Source organism: Anolis carolinensis, chromosome 2 (assembly GCF_035594765.1).
Source record: "Anolis carolinensis isolate JA03-04 chromosome 2, rAnoCar3.1.pri, whole genome shotgun sequence".
Taxonomy (NCBI): domain Eukaryota; kingdom Metazoa; phylum Chordata; class Lepidosauria; order Squamata; family Dactyloidae; genus Anolis; species Anolis carolinensis.
In genome coordinates this window covers 133,085,528-133,109,538 of record NC_085842.1, presented here as the reverse complement: position 1 = coordinate 133,109,538, position 24,011 = coordinate 133,085,528, and the positions used below count along the sequence as shown (strand labels likewise).

The 24,011-nt window shown below is 41.6% G+C and overlaps 1 protein-coding gene across 1 annotated transcript in view; it reads left to right on the top strand.

Annotated features, from left to right (window-relative positions):
• Nucleotides 1–23,566, top strand: part of xylt2 (xylosyltransferase 2) — a 41,744-nt gene extending 18,178 nt beyond the window's left edge. Inside the window, exons 2-11 of the mRNA XM_003217228.4 lie at nucleotides 5,329–5,800; nucleotides 6,471–6,646; nucleotides 7,247–7,449; nucleotides 8,499–8,579; nucleotides 9,826–10,042; nucleotides 12,054–12,230; nucleotides 15,410–15,672; nucleotides 16,709–16,904; nucleotides 18,824–19,157; nucleotides 20,944–23,566. Of these exons, the coding sequence (XP_003217276.3) occupies nucleotides 5,329–5,800; nucleotides 6,471–6,646; nucleotides 7,247–7,449; nucleotides 8,499–8,579; nucleotides 9,826–10,042; nucleotides 12,054–12,230; nucleotides 15,410–15,672; nucleotides 16,709–16,904; nucleotides 18,824–19,157; nucleotides 20,944–21,266 (2,442 nt within the window). The 3' untranslated portion in view covers nucleotides 21,267–23,566. The remainder of the gene's footprint in view (nucleotides 1–5,328; nucleotides 5,801–6,470; nucleotides 6,647–7,246; nucleotides 7,450–8,498; nucleotides 8,580–9,825; nucleotides 10,043–12,053; nucleotides 12,231–15,409; nucleotides 15,673–16,708; nucleotides 16,905–18,823; nucleotides 19,158–20,943) is intronic.
• The last annotated feature ends 445 nt before the right edge of the window (nucleotides 23,567–24,011 follow it).

The following is a 24,011-nucleotide window of genomic DNA, read 5'->3' as shown; positions in this document are numbered from 1 at the left end:
GTAGGTATCAGCATGCTCTAGGCGGCCCTCAGGTTTACAAAAGTAGGAGAAAGAAGCTGAGAAAGTGAAAACTAATGCAGACGAATAATGGCATGTGGTTTGAGTGTTGGACTATGAATCTGGAGAATTGTTTGAATCTCTGCATGGCCATTAGAACTCAGAGTGATCTTTAGCAAGTCACACTCCCTCAACTTTAAAAAAATCCCTGTTATCGGTTTGATTTAGGGTTGCAGTAAGTCAGGAACGACACAACAAAGCACACAACACCAAAGCACCGGAGCCCCCAGTGGCACAGTAGGTTAAACCCTTGTGCTGGCAGGGCTAATAACTTGAAGGCTGGGTTGCAGATCTGAGGGTTGCCAGTTCAAATCCAACCTGGGGAGAGTGCGGATGAGCTCTCTATCAGCTCCAGCTCCATGCGGGAATATGAGAGAAGCCTCCCACAAGGATGGTAAAAAAAATCAAAACATCCTGGTGTCCCCTGGACAACATCCTTGAGATGGCCAATTCTCTCACACCAAAAGTAACTTACAGTTTTTCAAGTTGCTCCTGACACACACACACAAAAAAAGCAAAGGACTGAATATTCCCAGCAGAGGAAAAGCAGTGGGATGAAAAATGGAATTGTATCCTGGAAAAGGATATGGAATCCCCAGCTGGAAAGTTCAGCACTATTTCATCTCCTTCTTCATCAGATTTTTCAATATCCAGCCTGAAGAAATAGTCTTTAAACCATTTTGAACATGCGCACTACTAGAAGAAGAGTGTTATTTTATTGTGGACACTCTCAGTTAGTGACTGCACCTTGTTGTTGTGTCCCTGCAAGTCATTTCCCACTTATGGCAACCCTAAGAGGAATCTATTGTAGGGTTTTCTTGGCAAGATTTATTCAGGAGTTTTATTTGCCTTCCTGAGAGGCTGAAGGAGTATGGATGAGAACTAATCTTGTTTTTAAGAAATTACATACTGGTATCTTTAAACTGATTTTCATTGGTGCCATGTTTTTAAAAAAAGGGGGAAAGATAACATTTGAACCTCCATAAGTGTACAATAGGGGTAATAATACTGTGAAGACAGCACGAAATGAAGGTAGAAAAGTTGCATTATATTGGAGCAACTATAGTAATGTACAACAGGGCTAGACAATGTGCAGCCCATCAGATGTTCTCACCAGCCATGGCCAGAACAATCATTAATAAGAAATGATAAGAACTGTAGCCCACCAACATGTTGGTGGCCACATGTTCCCTTTTCTGTTGTATGAGGATGGTCAATCAAAATGTAGAGCATTAGTCAACAGAATTTATGAACAAATGGCAGTCAACAGTGTAGTTTTCAGGGGGATTCACATTATGTGTTGGCCCAGTAAAGACACAAATGGATTTTGTGAACCTTTTTCTAGTTCTGAACAAAACATTGGTTCTTTGATTCTAACTTTATCTGAGAAAGATCTTTTTGTATTTTTATTTTCTCAAGAAATGTGCTTCTCTACCTAACTGGTATCTTTTTTCATCTCAGTTACACAAGGCTACATTTTATTTTCTGCAAGTCTCATTTTATGTTGTATAATCACAATGGTTGTCTGAATCAGAGAGAGGTTATAGAAGTGTACTGTGAATTAAATGAGATCTATTCATCTTTTAAAGTTGTGAAATATGCATTGTATTGGGGCTTTTGTGGAGTATTTATTCTGGCTTTTTCCCTGCAGGTTTTTGAAGCAGTGTGTGTGACTCTACATCTAAACTTCACAATAGCCATATATGGTTGGGCAGGATGAGAGATATGGACTGTTCCAGGATAGCTAGTGAACTTTGTAGATGAACGAGGATTTGAAATTAGGATTTGAAAAAGAGGGTTTGTCTTTGCTTCTTGCTTGAAGCCGAGAAAATGTGATTTCCCCAAGATCACACAGTGAGTTTCATTGCTGAGCAGGGATTTGAACCCTGTTCTCTAGACTTGTAGTCCAAGGTTATACCACAACATTGTGATAACTCCTCATTCATTCAGAATTCCACACATATTTGTTATTAGTACACAGGTTAAAAATGAGAAAGGAGTTAATTATAGAGGGTTTCATAAACAAATCACGAAGCAGTTTAAAATTGATTAAAACTTACTTTGATTTGTAACAGTTAAACCAGCTTGAAAATGTATTCCGAAGATGATCATTTGATTGCAAAAACGTATAAATTGGTTTTAAAATATGAAATGCAGAAAGAACAAGTAAAAGATCATATGGTCAAATGGGCTCAAATTAGAGTCGCACAAATTCAATTGGAACAATGAAAGGCGGTTTGGACAAAGAATTTGAAATTTACTTTGAGTAATGATTTGAAAGAAATTTTTATAAGATGATGTATAGATGGTACTTGATGCCAGAAAGATTTTGTAAGATGTATAAAGACAGTTACAGTAAATGTTGGAAATACGATATTTTATCATATATAGTCTTGCAAAAGGTCCAGAAATACTGGACTCGAATACATATGAATTTGGAAGAAATTTTATATTTCAAACCATGATGAAACCAGATGCTGTACAATCAACTTGAAAGAAAAGATGGGAAACTTTTACACTAAATGATTCCTGCAGTGAGAATCATTTATGCCAGAGATAGAAAGTACCAGCTATCTCAACACAAGGAGAACGTTTGGTGAAAATTTGTGAATTAGCTGAGATGGATGAACAGACAATTCTGATTAAAAATAAATCTTTATCATTTTGCTACAGCAAAGTTGGGGGCAAACTTAAACTACTAAATTTATGAATTGGATAAGTGTTATTGAAGGCAGAACTGTAGACATAAAGTGGTATTTAAAGGGTAAACAAAGAATAAAATGCAACAGATAATGAGTGTGACCTTTATAGAATAGTCCTATTAGTTTTGCATCTAATCCGTGTTTATTAGCTTAGGTATGTTTGATATTAGGGTGATTGTTTTAGATTTAGTTGTGTCATTGTTGTGGGATTTTACAAATTGTCCCATTAAGAAAATGCATAAGGATGTAGATGGACTACAAATCACATCATGCCAGGTTAATCCCCCTCAAAGTTCACCACTACTTAAAGTTGGCCATGTTGGGTATGTGTGCCACATTTGGTCAAGGTCCATTAACAGTGGAAGTCAGTGCTCTCTCTGGATGCAGGCTGAACAGCAACTCCCACCATGCTGGGTCATCCCCCCCCCCCCAAAAAAAAAACTTCTCCAGTATGTTCTGTTTCTCATGAGGGTTTTGTGTGCCACGTTTGGTCCAGATCAATTATCGATGGGGTTCAGAGTACTCTCTAGATGCGAGGTGAAGTACAAATCCCACCATGCTGTGTTAGTCCCCCAAAAAACCCTCCAGTATGTTCTGTTGGTCATGGAGGTTCTGTGTGCCAAGTTTGGTCCAGATCCATTATTAGTGGGATTTAGAGCGATCTCTAGATGTGGGGTGAACTACAACTCCCAGCATATTGGGTCAGTCCTCCCAAACTCCTCCAGTATGTTCTGTTGGTCATTGGGGGGGGGGTGCCAAGTTTGGTCCAGATCTGACATCGGTTAGGGTCACAGTGGGAGCCAATAGGAAATCGGCCACAAAGATACATCGTCATCCACATGCATACATTCACTTTTAAATGATGCAGTCACAGGCCTTCTGTGTGATGGCACCTAACCTTTGGAACTCTTCAGCCTTTTGCACTAAGTAAAAACACTGACATTCATGTGCTTTCAGTGTCTATTAAAATGTATACTTCCTGCCTTAGGCATTTTCTAATTCCTGATCATGGGCCCTTGCTCTCTCAGTATTTTTTAATTTGAACTTAGGATATCTTTGCCTCCCAAGAAAATATTTTGCTAGTTTCATAAACATTAACATGAAAGGCATGCCGGTGTCAGGTTCTTTTTTTCCTTCTTATTTGCAAGTGGAATCAACTGTCTTTAATGAACAGCATGCATCACATATGTAGTGTATATTGGTACTTTAGGCCAGGGGTCCTCAAACTTTTTAAGCCGAGGGCCGGTCCACAATCCTTCAGACTGTTGAGGGGCCGGATTATCATTTGAAAAAAAAATACAAACAAATTCTGATGCACACTGCATATGTCTTATTTGTAGTGCAAAAACAACAACAAGAACAATGAAAGAACAATACAATATTTAAAAATGAAAACAATCTTAACCAACATACATTTATCAGGATTTCAATGGGAAGTGTGGTCCTGCTTCTGGCCAATGAGATAGTCAAGTTAATTAGGGTTGTTGTTGTTGTTGTTGTGTGCCTTCAAGTCATTTCAGACTTTGGGCAAGCCTAAGTCTAAAATGTATTTATTTATTATTTATTTATTTACTGCATTTATTTACTACATTTGTATCACACCCTTCTCACCCCAAAGGGGACTCAGAGTGGCTTACAAATTATATGTACATACAATGTATTATATTATTAGCATAGCACAATATTAGCATTATATATTACTATATTGAACTATACCACTATACTGTAATATTATTAGTAATATTATATGTAATATAGAATATAATATTATTATATGGTACTAGCTGTGCCCGGCCACGCATTGCTGTGGCGAAGTATGGTGGTATGGGAAATAAAGTATTGAGGAATTGGTGGTAGTTAAGGTAAAGGGTAATTAAGGTAAAGGGTAAATTAAGTCCATTATAAATGGGTTATATAGCTGTGTGGAAGGGCCTTGAGTCTACACTGCCATATAATCCAGTGCAAATTAGATAATCTGTGGAAGAGGCCTAAGTGAGGCCTAACTCTGCCTGTCCCCTGGGCTGAGTGGGTTGCTAGGAGACCAAGTGGGCGGAGTTTAGCCTTCTAACTGGCAGCAATTGGATAAAAACAATTATTCCTCTACCTCTAATTAGGACTTTATTTTTCTTTTTGTTGTATGAACGTAGAGGCATGGATGAGGGGTTGTGTTGCCAAGTTTAGTGCTTCTGGGATGTGTAGTTTTGTTGTTTTGTCCTAGGCCGAAATTTCATTACCCTTTTATATATATAGATTATTATTAGTGTTATATTGTATTACATTATAATATTATTATCAATATTATATGTATATACAATATATTATATTATAAAACTGAGGGCGGGGGCCAGGTAAATGACCTCAGAGGGCCGCATTCGGCCCCCGGGCCTTAGTTTGGGGACCCCTGCTTTAGGCATTTGAAATGCTCCTATTCTTTAGGAACAAATGATGGATGCTAGCTCTTTAAAATGTATTGTAAAATAACTTGGCTATAAACCCTTGAATTAATCATTCTACTGCTTGCTCTCTCTTATTTTCTCTGTCTTTTGAATGTCTGACTAAAAATGAGAAGGCTCGGCAAAAGAAGGCCCAGCTACTTGAAAACAGCGAAGGCTCCAAAGATTTGGACAGCTCTGCAGGCCGAAGGGGCGGCTTGAACCGGAAGCATGGCCGATGGAAGAATCGCCCGGACAGCCCCGGGGTCCTGGTCGCAAAGGTGGTGCGGGCAGTCACAGTGAAGCACAAGCCTGGGCACAGGTTGCCTGTCTATCTGGACTCCTCGAGCCAGAGGAACCTGAGTGATCTCAGAGGGGATGCTCAGATGGCGGTTTTCCAGCAAGGAGACACCGGAAGCGTTGAAGGGGCACCTCAGCCCACCGAGAACAACTTCACTCCCAAGTGTGAGATCATGGGCAAAGATGCCTTGTCCGCCTTAGCCAGGGCCAGCTCGAAGCAGTGCCAGCAGGAGATTGCCAACGTGGTGTGTCTGCACCAAGCTGGGAAGCTGATGCCACATTCTGTGCCTCGACAGTGCCAGCTCTCAGGTCAGTACTGGATTTACTTGCTTGCTGACCTTCACATGACTTGAATTTACCCATTTCATTTATTCTTCAACATCCATCTGTAGCTTGGAGGGGGCCAACAGTGGTGCATCAGTTGCCCCACCTGAGATTCTCTAAAACTCTCACAGTTCAGCAAAATGGAATGTACACAGCCCTACAAGTAAAGCAAAGCTGCACCTGGCCAAAGATTTCTTTGTGCTTTGAAAAAAAATGGTATTTTAAAATGGTCAATATTGTTGGGTTCCCTGCAATCTATTGAAAAACATGAATTTCCTCTGTCATTTTTCAGTATGGATCATCTTTACAAAGAGATGTGTTTTTGAAAACTGGATTTTGTCTACCCCTCATTACATAGAGAGGTGATGTGTTGGTAAGGTGCCCCTTGCATTCTTCCCTTGGTATTGGATAATGTATTGCTTTCTAATGCCCCAGAGACACTTTAGCAGCTATTGTTTGACTGGCCAGCAGTATACAGCTACTACTTTTGGTTATTCTTCAACTCTACATATTGGATCAGGAAAGGAACATAGCTTGCCTTTTGACCTAAGTCATTTTGGCCTGAGGAGCTATTGCGGTGGCTGCATTATTTTCTTCCTTCTCACCCAGTTCTAACATTGATCCTCACTTGTTTGATTCCTCTTGAACCCTACAGGGAAAGTTAGCCCAGTGATCCAGTGGGATGACAGCAGGATGCACCAGGTCTCTGTCAGCCGGCCGGTCCGGATTGCCTTCATGCTGGTGGTCCATGGGCGAGCCATCCGCCAACTAAAGCGCCTCATCAAGGCCGTGTACCATCAACAGCATTTCTTCTACATCCACGTTGACAAGGTAAGATAGGAGGCTTAGCAGGCTGCATGAACTTAGATTGCCTGTTACCGAATAAATAGAATAACTTTATTGTCATTGTACATTGTACAATGAAATTAAATGCTTTCACCAGCACACATCGCAAAACAACACATCCAGCCCTCCACACTCCAACCACTACCACACAGCTTTCAGTGGATGCACAGTGGATGGTTGGGAAGGATTGGTTGAACTAAAAGTGAGAAAAGTGTGGGAATACAGGAAGTGGAATAAAGGAATAGTCATTGTCACAAGGAGTAAGACACAACAAACTGCTTTATTGATTCTACATGTTCTTCTGACTAGATTTTAAAGGCTTTATTGTATTGAATAGCATAAAGTGCCTATATATTATTATTGCTAGGTTTTTTAAACTGTGAAGGCTGGACATCTTGCAAATGAAAGCTACTGTGTTTTGGAGCTTCTATTGTAAATCTGATCTAAACACCAGGGTTTAAAACCTTTCCATAATTACCCCCTTGACTGCTTGAATTAAACATAATTTCTCCTCCTTGAGACAACTTCTATAGGATTTGAATTTGATTCTCAGTTGTTTCCTCTCTGCTCTCTGTTTCTCTGCAGCGTTCTACCTACCTGCACCGTGAAGTGGTGGAGATGGCCCAGCACTATCCCAACATCCGGGTCACACCTTGGCGAATGGTCACCATCTGGGGTGGAGCCAGTTTGCTGAAGATGTACCTGCACAGTATGAAGGACCTGCTGGAGATGACAGACTGGACTTGGGACTACTACATCAACCTCAGTGCCACAGACTACCCTACCAGGTGAGCTATGGAAAGGGGACGTAGGAGGGATGAAGTTTCTTCTGCTACTTACTTGCTTGCATAGATAGGTGTAATACTCTTCTGGTGGGAACTGGATCATGCTTGTGCCCTTTGATTTTGTTTTTTCCCATACTATATATAACCTTTGGGAGTCAATCTTCCATTGGCCTTACCTGGAGATTGCACCCCAACATGTATATTCCTCATTTAACTAGCTATTTGATTATGTATATGAGGTAAACTTATAAAGATGTATATATGGTAGTTATATATGAGCCCAATTTTACTATTGGCTGTGAGGGATGTAGGAATGCTGTGCTGTGCTGTAATTTCAGTTACCACTAATAAAACTTATCTTATAGCCGTAATGTGTGGCAATGTTTAGTCTCAAAGGAAACCTTAGGGCAGTGGTTCCCAGCCTGTGGGTCCCCAGATGTTTTGGCCTTCAACTGCCAGAAATCCTAACAGCTGGTAAACTGGCTGGGATTTCTGGAAATTGTAGGCCAAAACACCTGGGGACCCACAGGCTAAGAACCACTGCCTTAAGGAGATCTGGAACAGCACTTAAAACTAATATTTTGAACAAATAAGAACAGTTAGTGTAAAAGAAGAAGACATGACTTATTTGGAAGGTTTCTTGTCAAGAACGCTTTCCCTTGTTATCTAAGTGTTAGAAACCAAGGCTTGTAGGGCTTGCTCAGGCCAACTGCTTGCTTCAAAAGAGAAAAACTGTTAATGTAGGAACCACTGTACTATCCAGGGTATCAATGAATGTGGTCAGGGTGTTATGGAGATACAATTGTATGCCAAGATTGGAAAAGTTGCTGTTTTGGAATGCAGTCCTCAGCTGGGGAAGTCTGGGGGTTGGCATAGAAAAAAATAATTTTCCAATCTGTGGTTGAAATGTTTTAAGGCTCTTTTCAGTTCTTCAACAAAATGTGCATGCATTGGTCTGCTCCCAGCATTCTTCTCCATTTCCCTTGTACCTTAATTGGCCCCTTGAAAAGCTTTTCTGTCTCACCTCTCTTTTCTTTTGCTGCCCCCTGCAGGACCAATGAGGAGCTAGTGACTTTCCTATCAAAATATCGAGATAAGAACTTCCTCAAGTCTCATGGCCGAGATAATGCCAGGTAATTCCCACAGAGGCTTGAGTCTGGAAACAGGTTAATAAATAAACTGTGACCAAAAATAAATCATAGTGAGATGTCTGCTCGGTGCATCACAATAGTTCTGAACTGTCTTCTGGAGAGAGACTTTCCTGGTGCCTTTGCTGTTGTGCTTTTGGCACTTGTTCTCCCATTCTTTTTTACATGAATATCAGTGGCCTAACTCCAAGTAAAATCAGTTCAGTTTCTGAATGGTAAGTTGCTGCTCAGTTCACCACTTAATTCAAAATGTGCAGTAGTCTGTCCAAGAATGGCAAATTTGATTTAGCTCTTGATTGACAGAAGTGATGTTTCTAGAGTTACAACTTGAGACCGAATCTTGCTCTTGTTAGCTCCCCCATATTTTTGTAATTCTCTGCTGCTGTTGTTTACTGAAACAATTTCTGTTCAACCCTTTCAATATATATTTAAAACATTTATTGTTGGCTGTCCAGTGAACTGTAGCTTGTACGTGGCATATATGTATAGCGAGTAGTAGTTAATGTAACCAAATAAATACATTATTTGTATTCCAGACAATATTTCTTTATTTTAATAAATAGTAATTATTAGTGTTAATCTAGATATTTAATCAAAAGACAGTGTGCACAATGTTTCAATGGACTTCACTGACATGTAGTATTAGAGCTGTCTGGTAGATAATTCTTTCAAAAAATAATTATGTTAAAAGATCAAAAAATGAAAATAAACAAGAATAAATAGTGAGAATATAACAAAAATGACAAGAAAGGAAAAAGAAAAAAATATTTTGACTTTCAACTTTCCTTGTGATGATTATACATACCTATATAAAGTAACTTCTGGTTATATACCATTCATATATGTCTATTGCTTTACAATATCTACTAATTCCTAAAATCTATAAGCATAAGAAAAACAAAAAAAATACAATTACTGGTTCCTAATCTTTCAAAAATATTACCAGTGACTTCGTTGATTTATCCATCAGTTTCATCAGCCAGTTCTCAGTCACTGGTATCACTTTGTTTTTTCACTGAGTATTTCATAATCTTGCTGCAGTGGTCACGTCTCTGGAAGGAAATTCTAAGGCCCTCAGGAAAGGACATATGCAGGCACTTTATAGGAGAGAGCAATATTAGCTAAAGCCACTTTGCAAGTGTGATGTCAGTACTCTCTAAGTGTGTGGTATTATGGGGCAGAAAACTCAGTGTTGCTTTTTAGTGAATCCAAGCCATTTCTCACTGCACAGGTTCATCAAGAAGCAGGGCCTAGACCGGCTCTTCCACGAATGTGACTCTCACATGTGGCGACTGGGGGAGAGGCAGATCCCAGAGGGCATTGTGGTGGATGGTGGCTCAGACTGGTTTGCCCTCACTCGCAGCTTTGTGGAGTACGTGGTCTACACCAGCGACCGGCTAGTCTCCCAGTTGCGGCAGTTCTACACATACACACTTCTCCCAGCAGAGGTGAGTTGGCCAGCTGCTTAAAGCAGAAGGGTATCCCAAATACTAGCCTTGGTTGTTTCCGGGGTTGGAATGAAAGGCTCCTAGGTTGCATAGGCTGTCTCCCTAACAAAGGCAGCCACTTTGAGAATGGATTATATATCTTCTCCATGCCAATTGCCACCTGTGCAAAGTTATTGGCATAAGAGCCAATGTGGTGTAGTAATTGAGTACTGGACTAGACTTGGGGAGACCCTGACTGAATCTCAACGTAGCTATGGAAACCCATTTTGTGACTATGTCACTCTCTCCCAACTTCAGAGGAAGACAGTAGCAAACCTTCTATGAATAAGTCTGGCAAAGAAAACCTTAGGATAGGATCATCATAAGTTGGAGCTGACCTGACCACACATAACAGCAACAGAATTAATTGCTGTTCTCTGAAGCACAAAACCAGACAAAGCTCTCATAACATTCTTTCCCACTTTCTTAGCTGCCATATCTTAACCAGACCTACAAACATGCAGCACATACAACTAAGTGCATATGTTTTTCCTCCTTCCTCTCTCTTTCCCATTTAAGTTTCAATGGTATGCATTTGTGGTCATCGATCTGTCCTCTTAAATTATATATCATCAAAAATAAATGGGCTGCTACTTCCCAGAGGTACTTATTAGTTTTAATTTCTTTATACATGTGTAGGAAAGCAATAACAGAACACAAAGAACATACCCAACTACTGTAGTGACTTTACCCTGTTACCTAGTCATTTATTAAATCTGGGGCTTCCAAGGGTAGTTATTTTGTGCTCCAGAATATCTCAATTGTGGCAGGTGCAACAGGTACTCTTCCCAAGTACATTTCTAACCTGTTTTCTTATCCTTGGTCTGTTCGGGTCACTGGGTTTACTTATTGTGAAACTGTCATATGAGCAGGTCATTGTTTTGCAATTCCTCTCATTTTTAACTTGCTGTATCTTATTAAATCAATTATGAAAGGTCATAAGAGTTATTGTGGGGACACAAAGAAAAGTTACACCTCCCGTCATCATCAGAAGTTGGCTTTCTTTCAATGATGTGAAGGAGAAAAAAAGTAGCTTTTTCAAGTCTGAAGTGTAGATGTTTCCAAGATGTGGGGAAAGTGCCCATGTAATTTATATAATTATCTTTCATTCTTGCTTTAGTGTTTCATTTGTGTATTGCATTTCAGTTTCTGAAAGGAAGTGAATGAAGCAAATGTTTATATCATGATTTAGTGCAGAAGGGAAAGAGACCTCATGAGACAGATTTTCCAGAACTCTTAAACTCCTGCGCTAATGTTTTTAATGATTCCGGCTTCATCTCTCTGACTCAGATTAAGTAGCACTGTTTTCCATTCATATTCACAGCAGCCGTCTTATGTGCAGGACAATGTTGTGGAGGGATTATGCCTGGACTAAGGAGCTGAGGCCTTCCAGATATTGATTAATTACTGCTCCCATCATGCCCCAACATTGGAATGATGGGAAACAGAGTCAATGGCCACCAGTTTTCCCTGACCTTGTTTAAAGTATTCAATGCAATCTACATAATATTGGTTCAATGATACAGTTTAATTTTGAAATTGTTGTATTTTAGAGGGGGAGGTTTGCCCAAGGCATTCAGTAATTGGGCTGAAAATATGACTTTTGTCTTAGCTTCACTGCCAGTGTCCAGAATATAGCATCTAGTGGATAAACATTGATGTTTATAGTTCTCTGGTCAACAGTACAGATAGTAAAAAAAAAATCTCAAGGGAAGCAGAGAACAGGCTCATTTTGTGGATGTAGTTGTTTTAAGAGCAAACATCTTACAGCATATTGCAAATTCTGCAGTTGTTGAAACCCAAACAGAATTCCACCATGGTGGAATGCTATACTCCTCAGAGAGCTCCCCTACAGTCCTGCCATTGGGAGCAAAATGCCCACTTTGGGTGTGGAGGACAGAAGTTGTTCCTTACAGAGAGTTGCTTCTTTGCTCACTGGTCTTGCATGTTCTCTCTGTGTATGCATATGCAGTCCTTTTTCCACACTGTTCTGGAGAACAGCCATGCCTGTGAGACCCTCGTAGATAACAACCTTCGTGTGACTAATTGGAACCGCAAGCTGGGCTGCAAATGCCAGTACAAGCACATTGTGGACTGGTGTGGCTGCTCACCGAATGACTTCAAACCACAAGACTTCCTGCGACTGCAGGTATTTGCCGCTGTCCTTTAAATCTGGTCTTGCTTTATTCCTGACCCTTGTGATTAGATCTATCATCCTTTTCCTCTTCTGTATAATTTGCAATAGATCAGCTTCTCCCATTGTGAGTTTTGCCGTTGCTCTCCAATCCAGGATACTGTGAGCAGGAATGAGCAGTTGGTGGTTCTCCAGAGCTCATGGAATTGCAACTCTTGTGTTCTCGCACCAATGGCTATGATGCACGAGGTTGATGGGAACTAAGGTCCAACAATAAGTGACACGTCCCCTCTGGCCGCCCCCCCCCCCAAACCCCAAATTTTGGCTATTTATTTATTTACAGTATTTATATTCTCTCCTTCTCACCCCAAGAGGGATTCAGGGCGGATCACAGAACATACGTATGTGGCAAACATTCAGTGCTATTTATAACACAGACAAGATAGACAATTGTACACAGAATAGAAGTATATATAGGCTTTCCCCATTTTGGTGTCTTGGCGGTTTGTGCTCTGTTTCAGCCACGGGGTGGGCTGTTGCTCCATTTCCCTGCCGAAGAGCTTTGTTCATAAACTTCAATTTTTTAGAGAAATCACCAGCAATTTTTCCTGGGTGCCTTTAAAATAACTCCCTGCTTTTTTAAAGCAGTATCTATTAATCTACTCACATTTTTGCTTTAGAATCACTAGGTAGGTGAAAACTGGGTAAAAGGTCAGAAGTTCACCCTGACCCAGGCTTTGAACTGCCAACTTTTCAACTGGCAAGATTTACTGCTGCTGATTGTTAACCTGCTGTGCTAAAGTTCAACATACTACAAGATTTGGGTCAGGGAACAAGGCAGGGAAAAGTCAATGAATGAAAAAGAGAGTTTTTAGCACATTGGAAGGGAACGATTGATCCCCAGAATTTTTGTTTGTCCTGTCAACCATAGCCAGAAAAGCTAATGGCTTAGGTCCAGAGTATCTGGGGGGGGGGGGGGGGAAATTAATCCCAAAATAAGCCTATTTGAGTTTTAAAATCTTTCAAGGGCTTTCTCTTGATCTATCCTCACAGCCTTATCTGGTGAGGACATGGGGAAAAGCTTTCTTGGTGGCTGCTGCTACTAGAGTGTGGCACTCTCTCCCAAAGAAAGCTTGGTTGGCCCCCTTGGCTGCTGTCTTTCAACCAGCAACTAAATACCTTTTTTGTTTAAATGGGCCATCAACCTTTAAACTGTTTAAGCAGAAGGGCTTTTGTAATGAGCATATTGTGTTTTTAAAAATTACACCATGTTTCAACTTTATATTGTAAGCTGTCTTGCATCTGATATTAGAAGAAAAGCAGGAATAAGTAAATAAACAGGAAGGATGTAATGTGTGGTCAACCATCAGTCAAATGGCAACAAAAGGGGCAGGTGAGATGTAGAAGTGGTGATTTGGTGAAAATAAGCAAAAGCGAAAATGGAAGGGAGAGAACAACTTCAGAGAAGGCAACTTTGAAGTGCAGATCGCAGCATCACAGAAGGCATACAAGTGGGGAAAGGAAAGGTCTAGAGAACTGATAATGAGAAGTAAGTCCAGGGAGGAAGAAACTGCTGGGAAAGATAAGATAAAATAATGATTAGGACTTGAGCCTTCTTGTTTATACAAAGCTTGAGAGGAAACCAGTGCAGGGATTTAAGGAAGAAGACAGCATGCTCCTGCAAGGGAGATAGATGAAATTGTGAGCTCAGAAACTATGAAGATGGATTATGGAAGTTGCCTTCAGCAGCATCAGTCTTCAGAGGTGTACAAAATCTCTGTTGGTCCTACTTAAAAATGATAGTGCTTCTCAGTTTTTCAAAAGGCACTCATCAAGAGCACTGTCTTACAAATTGGTCCATTCAGAGCTCAATAGAGCCTGGATGAAAGAATCTACCAGCCAAACCAAAATGTGAGTCATTATTTGGCTGCAAGTTCTGAACTTTTTTTACAGAAATTTCTTTACTATTAGGAATGTAAGAGCAAATGCAGCCTTTGGTTGTATTTTTAAATGATTTTTGTGGCTAACAGTAATCAAAAATAATTATCTTTCATCACTCCCCTAATTCAAACCTGTCTGTTCAAATCCAAACTCAGTCTTCAGTCTGCGCAATCCACGGTTGTTTGTTGAGAATAGATTCCACACTTCTCTCTCTAGAGTTGCCTCTTCTTATATAGTAAATAGCCACTTCAGCCAATGACAATAAATGTTGGAAGTTGAAGCCCAGTAACATCTAGGGATCTGTATAGTTCCCCTACCTGCCTTAAACACTTACCATGGATTCACAAACAAGAGTTTCCAGGAGCCTGGATTATAGTACAGTGGTTTTCAACCTGTGGGTTCCCAGATGTTTTGGCCTTCAACTCCCAGAAATCCTAACAGCTGGTAAACTGGCTGGGATTTCTAAGAGTTGTAGGCCAAAACCCCTGGGAACCCACAGGTTGAGAACCACTGTTGTAGTAGAAGATGAGGCATGCCCCACAGTCAGTTATACAGTGTTCCCTCATTGCAGGGGGTTACATTCCAGGGCCACCTGCAAAAAGTGAAAATACGCGAAGTAGGGTCACTGTATTTGTGTTGTTTGTGTTGTCCCCTCCTCACCTCTCAAGCATGCCCATGCACGCTCCCACCACTGCAGCCGCCTTGTGAGGTGAAAACAAAGCTGCTTTAGCCTCCTTTTCTCTCCCTTCCTTAGGCTTCTCCTTAGGAAGGAAGTAGAAAGAGGGATTTATAATATTTTATGATTTATACTATTATTTTAGTGTTTATTAAAAACCCGCAAAACAGTGAGGGAACGAAAAGTGAACCGCGAAGTAGCGAGGGAACACTGTATACAATTTGGTATACAGTTGGCAGTCTGTATCCACAGATTCAACTACCTATGGCTTGAAAATAATTATTTAAAAATTCCATAAAGCAAACTTTGATTTTGTCATTTTATATAAAAACACATTTTATTCCACCAAACCCAACTGTATAGCCAAAAGGACATTTTGGGATTGAGGTTATGAGATTTAGTTACTTAGATTTCCTTAGTTCCTAAGTCTTTTTCTATTAGCAGAGTTTGATTTAGTTACTTTGATAGCATGGCCAGCAGGTTCTGGGAGTTGTGGTCTTAAGTGTAACCTTTCCAAGCTTTTGCTGCAATTCACCTCCTTCCACCACCACCCCATCAAATGTCTGTATCTTTTCAGCAACTCTCCAGACCCACGTTCTTTGCCAGAAAGTTTGAATCGACCATCAATCAGGAAGTGCTAGAGATCTTGGACTCTCACCTCTATGGTAACTACCCACCTAATACGCCAGCCCTCAAGGCCTATTGGGAAAGTGTCTATGACCGTGTGGATGGGCTGAGTGGGCTCAGCGATGTCACCCTCACTGTGTACACATCCTTCTCCAGGCTGGGCCTACAGAAAGCGATGTCTACACCAACACAGAAAGAGGAGCGGTTCTGCAGGTACTCGCCACCAAATGATTAATTTATTTTCTGAAGTGGAATAGAAGAAGGTTTTGTTTGTGGATTAATGGACCAATCACCCATTTGATAGCATATTGTTGACTCTATTCAAGTCCCCATTTTCTACTTCTTGCAGCTTCCTCATTGCCAGGGAAGACTGTGACCATGTACTCTGGCAGGTGGATTGTGTCAGAGAGCCAGTGTGATGCTTAGCCAGGGATTGGAATCATGTGGTGTTTCAAATGATGATAATATTGATAATATTATTCCTTACCTGCCTCTCCCTGTGAATTAAGAGGGTGAACAGTATCTTATTAAAATACAACATAAGCCAACAATTAAAAACGTTTAAATCAGTTAAAACATCATCTTAAAATAATAATAAATAATAGTAAACTTTATTTGTATTTTGCCCTCTCTCTCCAAGGGGACTCAGTCTGAAAACATCTTAAAAGATGTTTTCAGACTGGAACTCCAATTATCCCTCACTTTTGACTTTGTTGCCTAGAGCTGCTAGGAAGTGTAATTCATCATCTGGGAGAAGGGTTATTCCCACCCCTGAGTTGGAGGATGGACTGGGACTTGGGGGATCTAGCTCCCACTGAGCCCTTAATTTTGCTGTTAGGAATTGTGGAAATTGAAGTCCAAAACACCTGGAGAGTCCCAAGTTTGTCCATGCCTGTTCTAGAAGGTGGTATAGCATACTGGCTGTAATTTGAAAACCGGTGACTTGAGATTAGCCTCACTGAATTCTTTGGGACCTATTTCTGAGTCCTGCCAGTAATAAAAAAAAGTTCTTAGTTCAAATCTTATATCTTCTATGAACTTGTGGGTGATCTTGGACAAAGCACTATTTCTCAGCTTCATTCTTCCCAGCATCACCTGCAAAAATCTGTAATATGGGAGATAATACTGATTTTAAAGAACAGGATTATGGTAAGCATTGCAACTCATGTATGCATATGAAGTACTTGGAGCACTTGGAAATGTTAGACAACTAATCACTGTTGTTATTTCTTTGTATTGTTTTCTCTAGATTTGAGCCACAAGGCTTCCCTTCAAGTGTGCACCTCTATTTCTATGATGACCATTTCCAAGGTTACTTGGTGAATCAGGAAGTACAGAACTCTGTAACCCAGCAGGCAGAATCTCTAGAAATATGGATGATGCCCCGGGGGACTCTCAAGCTTGCAGGGCGCACCAGGCAAACAAACCGTTTGCAGAATCTTGAGGTAGGATTCCTATTTTCTGCCTCCTGCTGACGGGATCACTCTTTAATCCTTCTTAAATACAGTACAACTCTATGTTTCGCTTATGTGTGTTCAGTTTTATCAGCACAAACTGAAAGAAGGAACCATCTATAAAGAAATAAAATTCAATTTGCTCAAAGTATTCACTTAACAACAGTTTGGTGCCACTTTAACTGCCTTGCTCTTTTTCTAGGCGAAATCTTTTCTGACAAGTTTGGCAACCACAATGAGGTATTCCTCCCTGTCCCAAACTAGCAGCCATATATTTGCCCAAACCTGCTGTAGCCAGATGGGATGGAATGACCTCATCTGTCCCAGCCAAATGTTGACATGTTGAAAATCATGGTGTCAAATGAATTAGTCTGCACCATTGGCTCTGCCCACAGAGAATCTCAGAGAAATGAGTGCTTTATAGGTCACTAAGTAAGGTAGAATCAGGTGTCAAATAGAGGTGTGTTATTGCCCCAACCTTATTCTCCATCTACATCACTATGATATTGTACCATATTGATGGGAAGCTTCCTACCAGCGTGGAAATCATCTATCGGACGATTGCAAGCTAGCCAAAACCAAGGTCACAACAACAACTTTTATAGAACTCCAATGTGCTGATGATAACATAGTCTGTGAGCATTCAGAAGACCTATAAGCCACTCTGAACTCCTTTGCATAAGCATACGAAAAGCTTGGCCTGTCACCGAACATTGAGAAAACCAAAGAGCTCTTTCAGCAGGCACTAGCCAATCCCTCTGCAATTCCAGAAATACAACTTAATGGTGTAATGCTAGAAAATGTTGACCATTTTCTCTACATTAGCAGCCACCTCTCTACAGCAGTCAACATTGATATGAAATACAACACTGTCAGAGCTCTGCAGGTTCAGCATTTTTCCAAATGAAGTACAGAGATGCTTGTTTATAAAGCTATTGTCCTCTCAACCCTGTTGCATGCCTGCGAAATGTGGACTGTTTACAGACATCACACTCAACTCCTGGAATGATTCCATCAGTATTGCCTCTGAAAAATCCTGCAAATCTCTTGGAAAAGAAAAGCAGACAAATGTCAACGTGCTGGAAGAAGCAAAGACCACCAGCATTAAAGCGATTATCCTATGCCATCAACTCTGCTAGACTGGTCATGTTGTCCGAATGCCCGATCACCACATCCCAAAGCAGTTACTATATAACCAAATCAAGGACAGAAAATGAAATGTTGGTAGACAGGAAAAGAGATTTAAAGATGGGCTCAAAGCCAACCTCAAAAACTGGCATAGACACCGAGAACTGGGAAGCCCTGGCCCTTGATTGTTCTCACTGAAGGTCAGCTGTTACCAACAGGGCACAAAAAGGCATGAATGGAGGGCAAAGGGGAGAAACGTGTCAAGAGGAAGGTGCATCAAGCCAACCCTGACCAGGACCATCTGGAAATCAATGTCCTCACTCCGGAAGAACATGCAGGTCAATAGGTCTCTACAGTCATCTACGGACCCACTGCCAAGACACTACATTTGAAAGACAGTCATACTCGGACATGAGTGATTGCTGCTGATGATGACTAAGTATGCAAAGAGGCTGACCAGGAACTAGAAATCTAATATCCTGAGGCGATGTGGAAGTTTCCAATACTTAAGTGTTGATACTTTAGTATATTTAGTGGTTCTCCTAGTATGTTCAGAATGAAATGTGGCTTATTTTAATATTTTTTATTTATAAACAGCAAATTCTGTTTAGAACTCGTGCTATCCCAAGCTCATACTCATCAGGATAGGTTCTAAATATTTTTTCTTACCTATTCGCAGTCTATAGCATGACAGAAATGATGAACATACTATTTTTTCCACTCTGTGATGGTGTTGTTCTTCCCCGTTTTGAATGTCTCCCTTTCCCCCTCTCTTTCTGTAGGTAGGAACTGAGTGGGACCCCAAGGAGAGGATCTTCCGCAACTTTGGTGGATTGATTGGACCTTTCGACGAACCAGTGGCAATGCAGAAGTGGGCGCGGGGGCCCAACCTCACAGCCACTGTGGTTTGGATTGACCCTGCCTATGTCATTGCCACATCTTACGACATCACGGTGGATGCAGAGGCGGAGTTCACTCAGTACAAGCCACCTCTCAACCGGCCTCTCCGTCCGGGCGTGTGGACCATCCGCCTCCTCCAATTCTGGGAGCCCCTAGGGGAAAGCCAATTCCTGGTGGTCCCACAAACTTTCAACCACAAACAGCCCCTCAGGAAAGGTAAGGGAGCTCAGCTGGGGGTGGAATTGCTGCTTGCCAGTGGCATTGGTTGTCATAAAATGTAACCTGAAGCACAGGTGTGGGTGACATTTCCTTCTCCACGTGTTGGATAGTAAGCCTCAGCCAGAAATAAACTGTGGTAGGAATAGGAGCTGCAGTCCAAATTACTTCTGGAAGACCACAGAAATCAGCCCCTTATTATGCGGCAACAAATTCCTCCCTCTCTTTTTTTTTTTTAACAGAAAGTGAATTTAACAGGAATCTCTAGCCAAGCCTGACTCAGAACATACCATATTTGTAAATACAGTAGTCTTACCATAAATTGCATTTGTAGTTACACAGTTCAAAAAATCTTCAGCAAAGAATACCTGAAAAAAATGTGTATTGTGTGAGTAGAAATGAGTTTTGACACTGCCCCCTTCCTGGAGTCTGGCTGTGCCTGTGAGATTACTGTTGTTTGCTTATATTGTCTGATTTGATACACCAAATCGCCATGCTATGTGGATTTACACTATACAAACACAAACCTAACTGACTGAGGACTTTACAGTAGAATCCTAAGCATATTGATTAGGAAGTCTCACTGTTTTTGACAGAGTTTCTTCCAAGATAAGGTGTGCCATGAGCTTCTGTCCTACAAAGTCCCAGTAAGGGCCACACCTAAATACTTTGCAGCCAGTGGTACTACAGCATCATAGATCAAGGTAACATAGAAGATAAAGAAGTACAAATTTGTTTTTAGAAAAGCATTTTAATTCAGATCAATGGTTGGAGTACACATAATGCATGTCACTAACCTGAATGTTGACTCTTCCCCAGGTCTGCTCACTAGGAATTTGCTAGGTCCTCCAACACATTCTCTGGTTATTTCTGGGGGGAGCATACCATAGACTTACCTTGAAGACTTAGCAAATTCCTAGAGCAGTGGTTCTCAATCTGTGGGTCCCCAGGAGTTTTGGCCTACAACTCCCAGAAATCCCAGCCAGTTTACCAGCTGTTAGGATTTCTGGGAGTTGAAGGCCAAAACACTTGGGTACCCACAAGTTGAGAATCACTGAGTTATAAGGATCTTTGTAATTGAAACAGGTGTGGATAGGGCAATTTGTGAAAGCTGTACCATCACTTGAAATCCTTGCAATGCAACTTCAAATGCAGAAAAATAGGTGGTTTGTCTCTATGACTCTTCAACTCTATGATGCTTACTTTTCAGCCTGGTTTTAATTAGCCTGTGCACAGGTGAGGATGAGGCTTGACTGTTTGCATATGTATTATATTCCCTCCTTCCAAAATAGCATTCTTGCATCAGAAATGTAGCAGTTAAATTGTGTGCAGCTGCAGTGCTGATGGCTTTGTCAAAGTTTTCATTGTCCTGAAGATATACTTGCACAGATTCAACCCCACTAACACTTAATTTGGCCCAGTTGGAGATGAACTAGCCCTGCCTTGCATCAGGGCAGTGAGCAAAAATGGGAAGGCGCATTTGTTCTGCATTCCAGGGCAGCTAACTAGCACTTTTTCCAACTCTCTGACTACCCAAGATGGGGCAAACGTACATATTTTGCTGCCATTGCAAACTTCAAAATTCTCCCCAGAGCATAAGGAAATTGGCCAAACACTTCTGCATCCCCCAGCCAATATAGTCATTGGTCTGTGCTGGTTGGGAGAAATAACTCACCATAAGGTTAATTAAAAACAACAACACATATACACACATAAACCTTTGTTGTGAATTTTCACAGCCTCTTTGACCCTCCTCATCTCCTCTCCTTTCTGTTTTCTGACTCAGATGACGGCAAGTGGCTGCATGCCGGCCCTCCCCACAATGAGTATATGGAGCAGAATTTCCAGGGCCTGGCTGGGATCTTGAGCTTACCTCGTCTGGATGAAACTGGGAGAGCCTCCCATCAACACATGCAGCTGGTTGGCCATGCTCTGGAAAACTGGACGGACAGCAGTGTTAGCAACTTCTGGTCAGTAGCCAGCCTCTGTGTGGCAAGTCCATCTAGCTGCTCCACCCTGGAACTCTGTAGCAAAACTTCCTGGAGTTCACTGTCCCCAGACCCCAAATCAGAACTGGGGGCCATCAAGCCTGATGGGCGGCTGAGGTAGCAGGGGCAGCCAGCAGCACACTGTTCGGATTGAAAAAGCATTGCTCCCCACTCACAGTGGGTGTGGGGTGGGCAGTTCTGCCCTTTCCTTTCCATGGGGCAACCTCTTGACTTAGACATCATACTATGAAAGTGGGATCTCATGTGGTGAACCCAAGAAAGGGATCTTTAATGAAGCAGAAGCAAACTTGCCCACTGGAGACTCAATGATGGTGCAGAGATCCCATCCACCGATCTCAGGATTGAAGAGAGAGAAGATGTGGATGTGGAGAGCTTGTGTATTTATGAATCCAACCTTTGGAAACTCTCTGATCTGGTCAGTTGGCTGACAGCTTCCTGGCTCCAACACACTTCAGCCAGCAAGCCCTTCTCATCTGTGGACTATTTTCTTCAAAACCAGGACTTTTTGTTCCCATGTGGTTGCTGGCAGAGGATTCTGGGAAATGGCAGGGTGAGGTAGCAGGGAGAATACGGGAAACCAGGCTGTTGCTGACTGCGTCTGGATCTTTTGTGCAGCTAGTACTGGTTTGGCAGGCACGTTCCCCACCCTCCCACACCATCCTTTTTGTCCTTATTTTTTATGTGTATGTATGTATATGAAATGGATAATGAAAACAAAGTGCAATAGAGTCCACAGTCATTCTGCTATCCTCTCCACCCATCTTTCATCTCAGTATTTCCGCTTTTTCTTTTCCATTGTAAGGTTCCCTCCACATGGTGCTGGGTGTTTGGCTCTTGCTGCTGACATTTACGAAAGAGTCTGTCTCTCTCCCTCTCATTTCAAATTGGAGCTATTCCTGCCACTTTGGCCCCTGGCAACTGTGCCAAGGATCCTTTTTAATGACGCTGCCAATTGTGCCAAACCTACATACCTGCTAATGACCCCAACATACTTATCTCAAACATCACTCAGTCTTTTGTGTGTGCGTGTCCTTGTTCTTTTCAGCCTGCAGCCTGGCATATTCATGCATCAGTAGTGTCTTGCAGAGTTACGTGAATGCTTCTGTCTGCCCCATCCAGAGATCCTCAAGCCAGATAGTGTGGAATCTGAGGTTAAAATGTGTTGTTGGATTGCTGGTCATCCATTGTCTGTTTGCATCTGTTGCCATGCTGATCTAATCTGACCTGTGTCACCTCTTCTCCTGGTCTGTTGACTGATGGTTGCATCTCCCAATTTCATATTTAACGCTGCCAAACAAGCTAAGTGGGCATCATTTGTGATTCTATCCATGTATGTGTGTGTACACATACACTTCATTTTTTGGAGAATCTGTCCCTCTGTGATTATATGCCTCAAGGCCAAAAATGGTGTTCCCACCCATTTTGAGAGATCTTACCTGTGTTGAATGTTGTCTACTATCCAATCATATTTCTCGCCTGCTCTGATCCTTCAGGTGCATCCCACTATGCTAAGTGACCACTCCCAGTTGAACTGGGGACAACCGTGTCTGGGCTTCTGTGTCTTCTTTCCTAATTGTTGTTACAAAACAAATATGTGAAGACAAAATGCTCTCCTTTGGAATATATTTTATTTTTAATGTGTGCCATATCAAAATTAAGGTCAGAACACACAGGGAAACTGGGGCCCTCCAGATGTTTCTGGACTCTAACTCCCATCAGCTCCAACAACTATGGCTAGACGTCATGAACAATGGGAGTCAAAGACCAGCAACACCAGGGGGGCACATATTCTCAGCTCCTAATTAGATGATTTGGGGGGAGGGTGGAAGAGGTTATGGCTGTTCTGAACTTTTTTAGAAACGTTTTCTTCTCCCTTCCCCCTCAATTTGAAATGGACTCTGAGGTTCAGAGTTCTAAAACAATCTCAGCAGGATTTTAAGAATGTTCTGGTCTCAGGGTTGAGTCTGAGCCTTTCAAGAGAATGGCCTTCCCTGCCTTGATTTAATTCAAGCCTGGCTAGTGGTTTTCCATCCCCTTGAATTAGAAGTACAGATCATATGGGATCTCCAGTGTTAAAAGTTTTCTGATTTATAGGAGCTGTGCTGGTGCTAAACAGACTAAGATGAGGGTTATCAAACCCATCGCACAGCTGATTGGGACCAGTCCCCCTGCCCCGGCCACCGGCCACTCTGTTTCCAGTTGTTGGGAGTGGGCCTCAGGGTGCATCTTAGCCTGGAAAAAGGGACTCATTTCCTGTGTCCTGCCTTCTGAGCCAAGGGGGAGAGCCAGGCAGAGCTCAAATGGAAACCTATTCCAAAGAATGAGTGCCGAAAGCTTTTGTGTCAGAAGCATTATGTAAAGTTGTCTTAAATATGCAACACAAATATATCTATATCTCTACAGTGTGCAGAGTGTGAGTTCTTATAGCCAGCTAGCTACTTTTCCTTTCGGTGTGCTGAACAGCCCCCAGATCGGTTCTTTGTGTGGTATTGTGTTCTTTCGAAAAACTGCATGCTGGCATTGCATGACAGAACAAGGGAAGGAATAATCCAGTGGTCTTGAATCTGCTTCCAGAAAACCTCACTATCCCTGAATACCTGGAGAGTGAAGGGAAGCCTGACAACCCCTGGTTGCTTCCACTCACTCATTCCACACTAGTCTCTGAAAAGGAGAATACATGGTCAAGTACATGCTTTTAGATACCATTATATCTCCTCATAACAACCTGGGTCCATAGCATTCACTCACTCTCAGCTGGAACCTCCCACACACCGACTCTAAATGTGCAGGTAAGCCTTGGAATAATCCTCTATTTTTGAGATCGGAAAATGAAATAAACATTCAT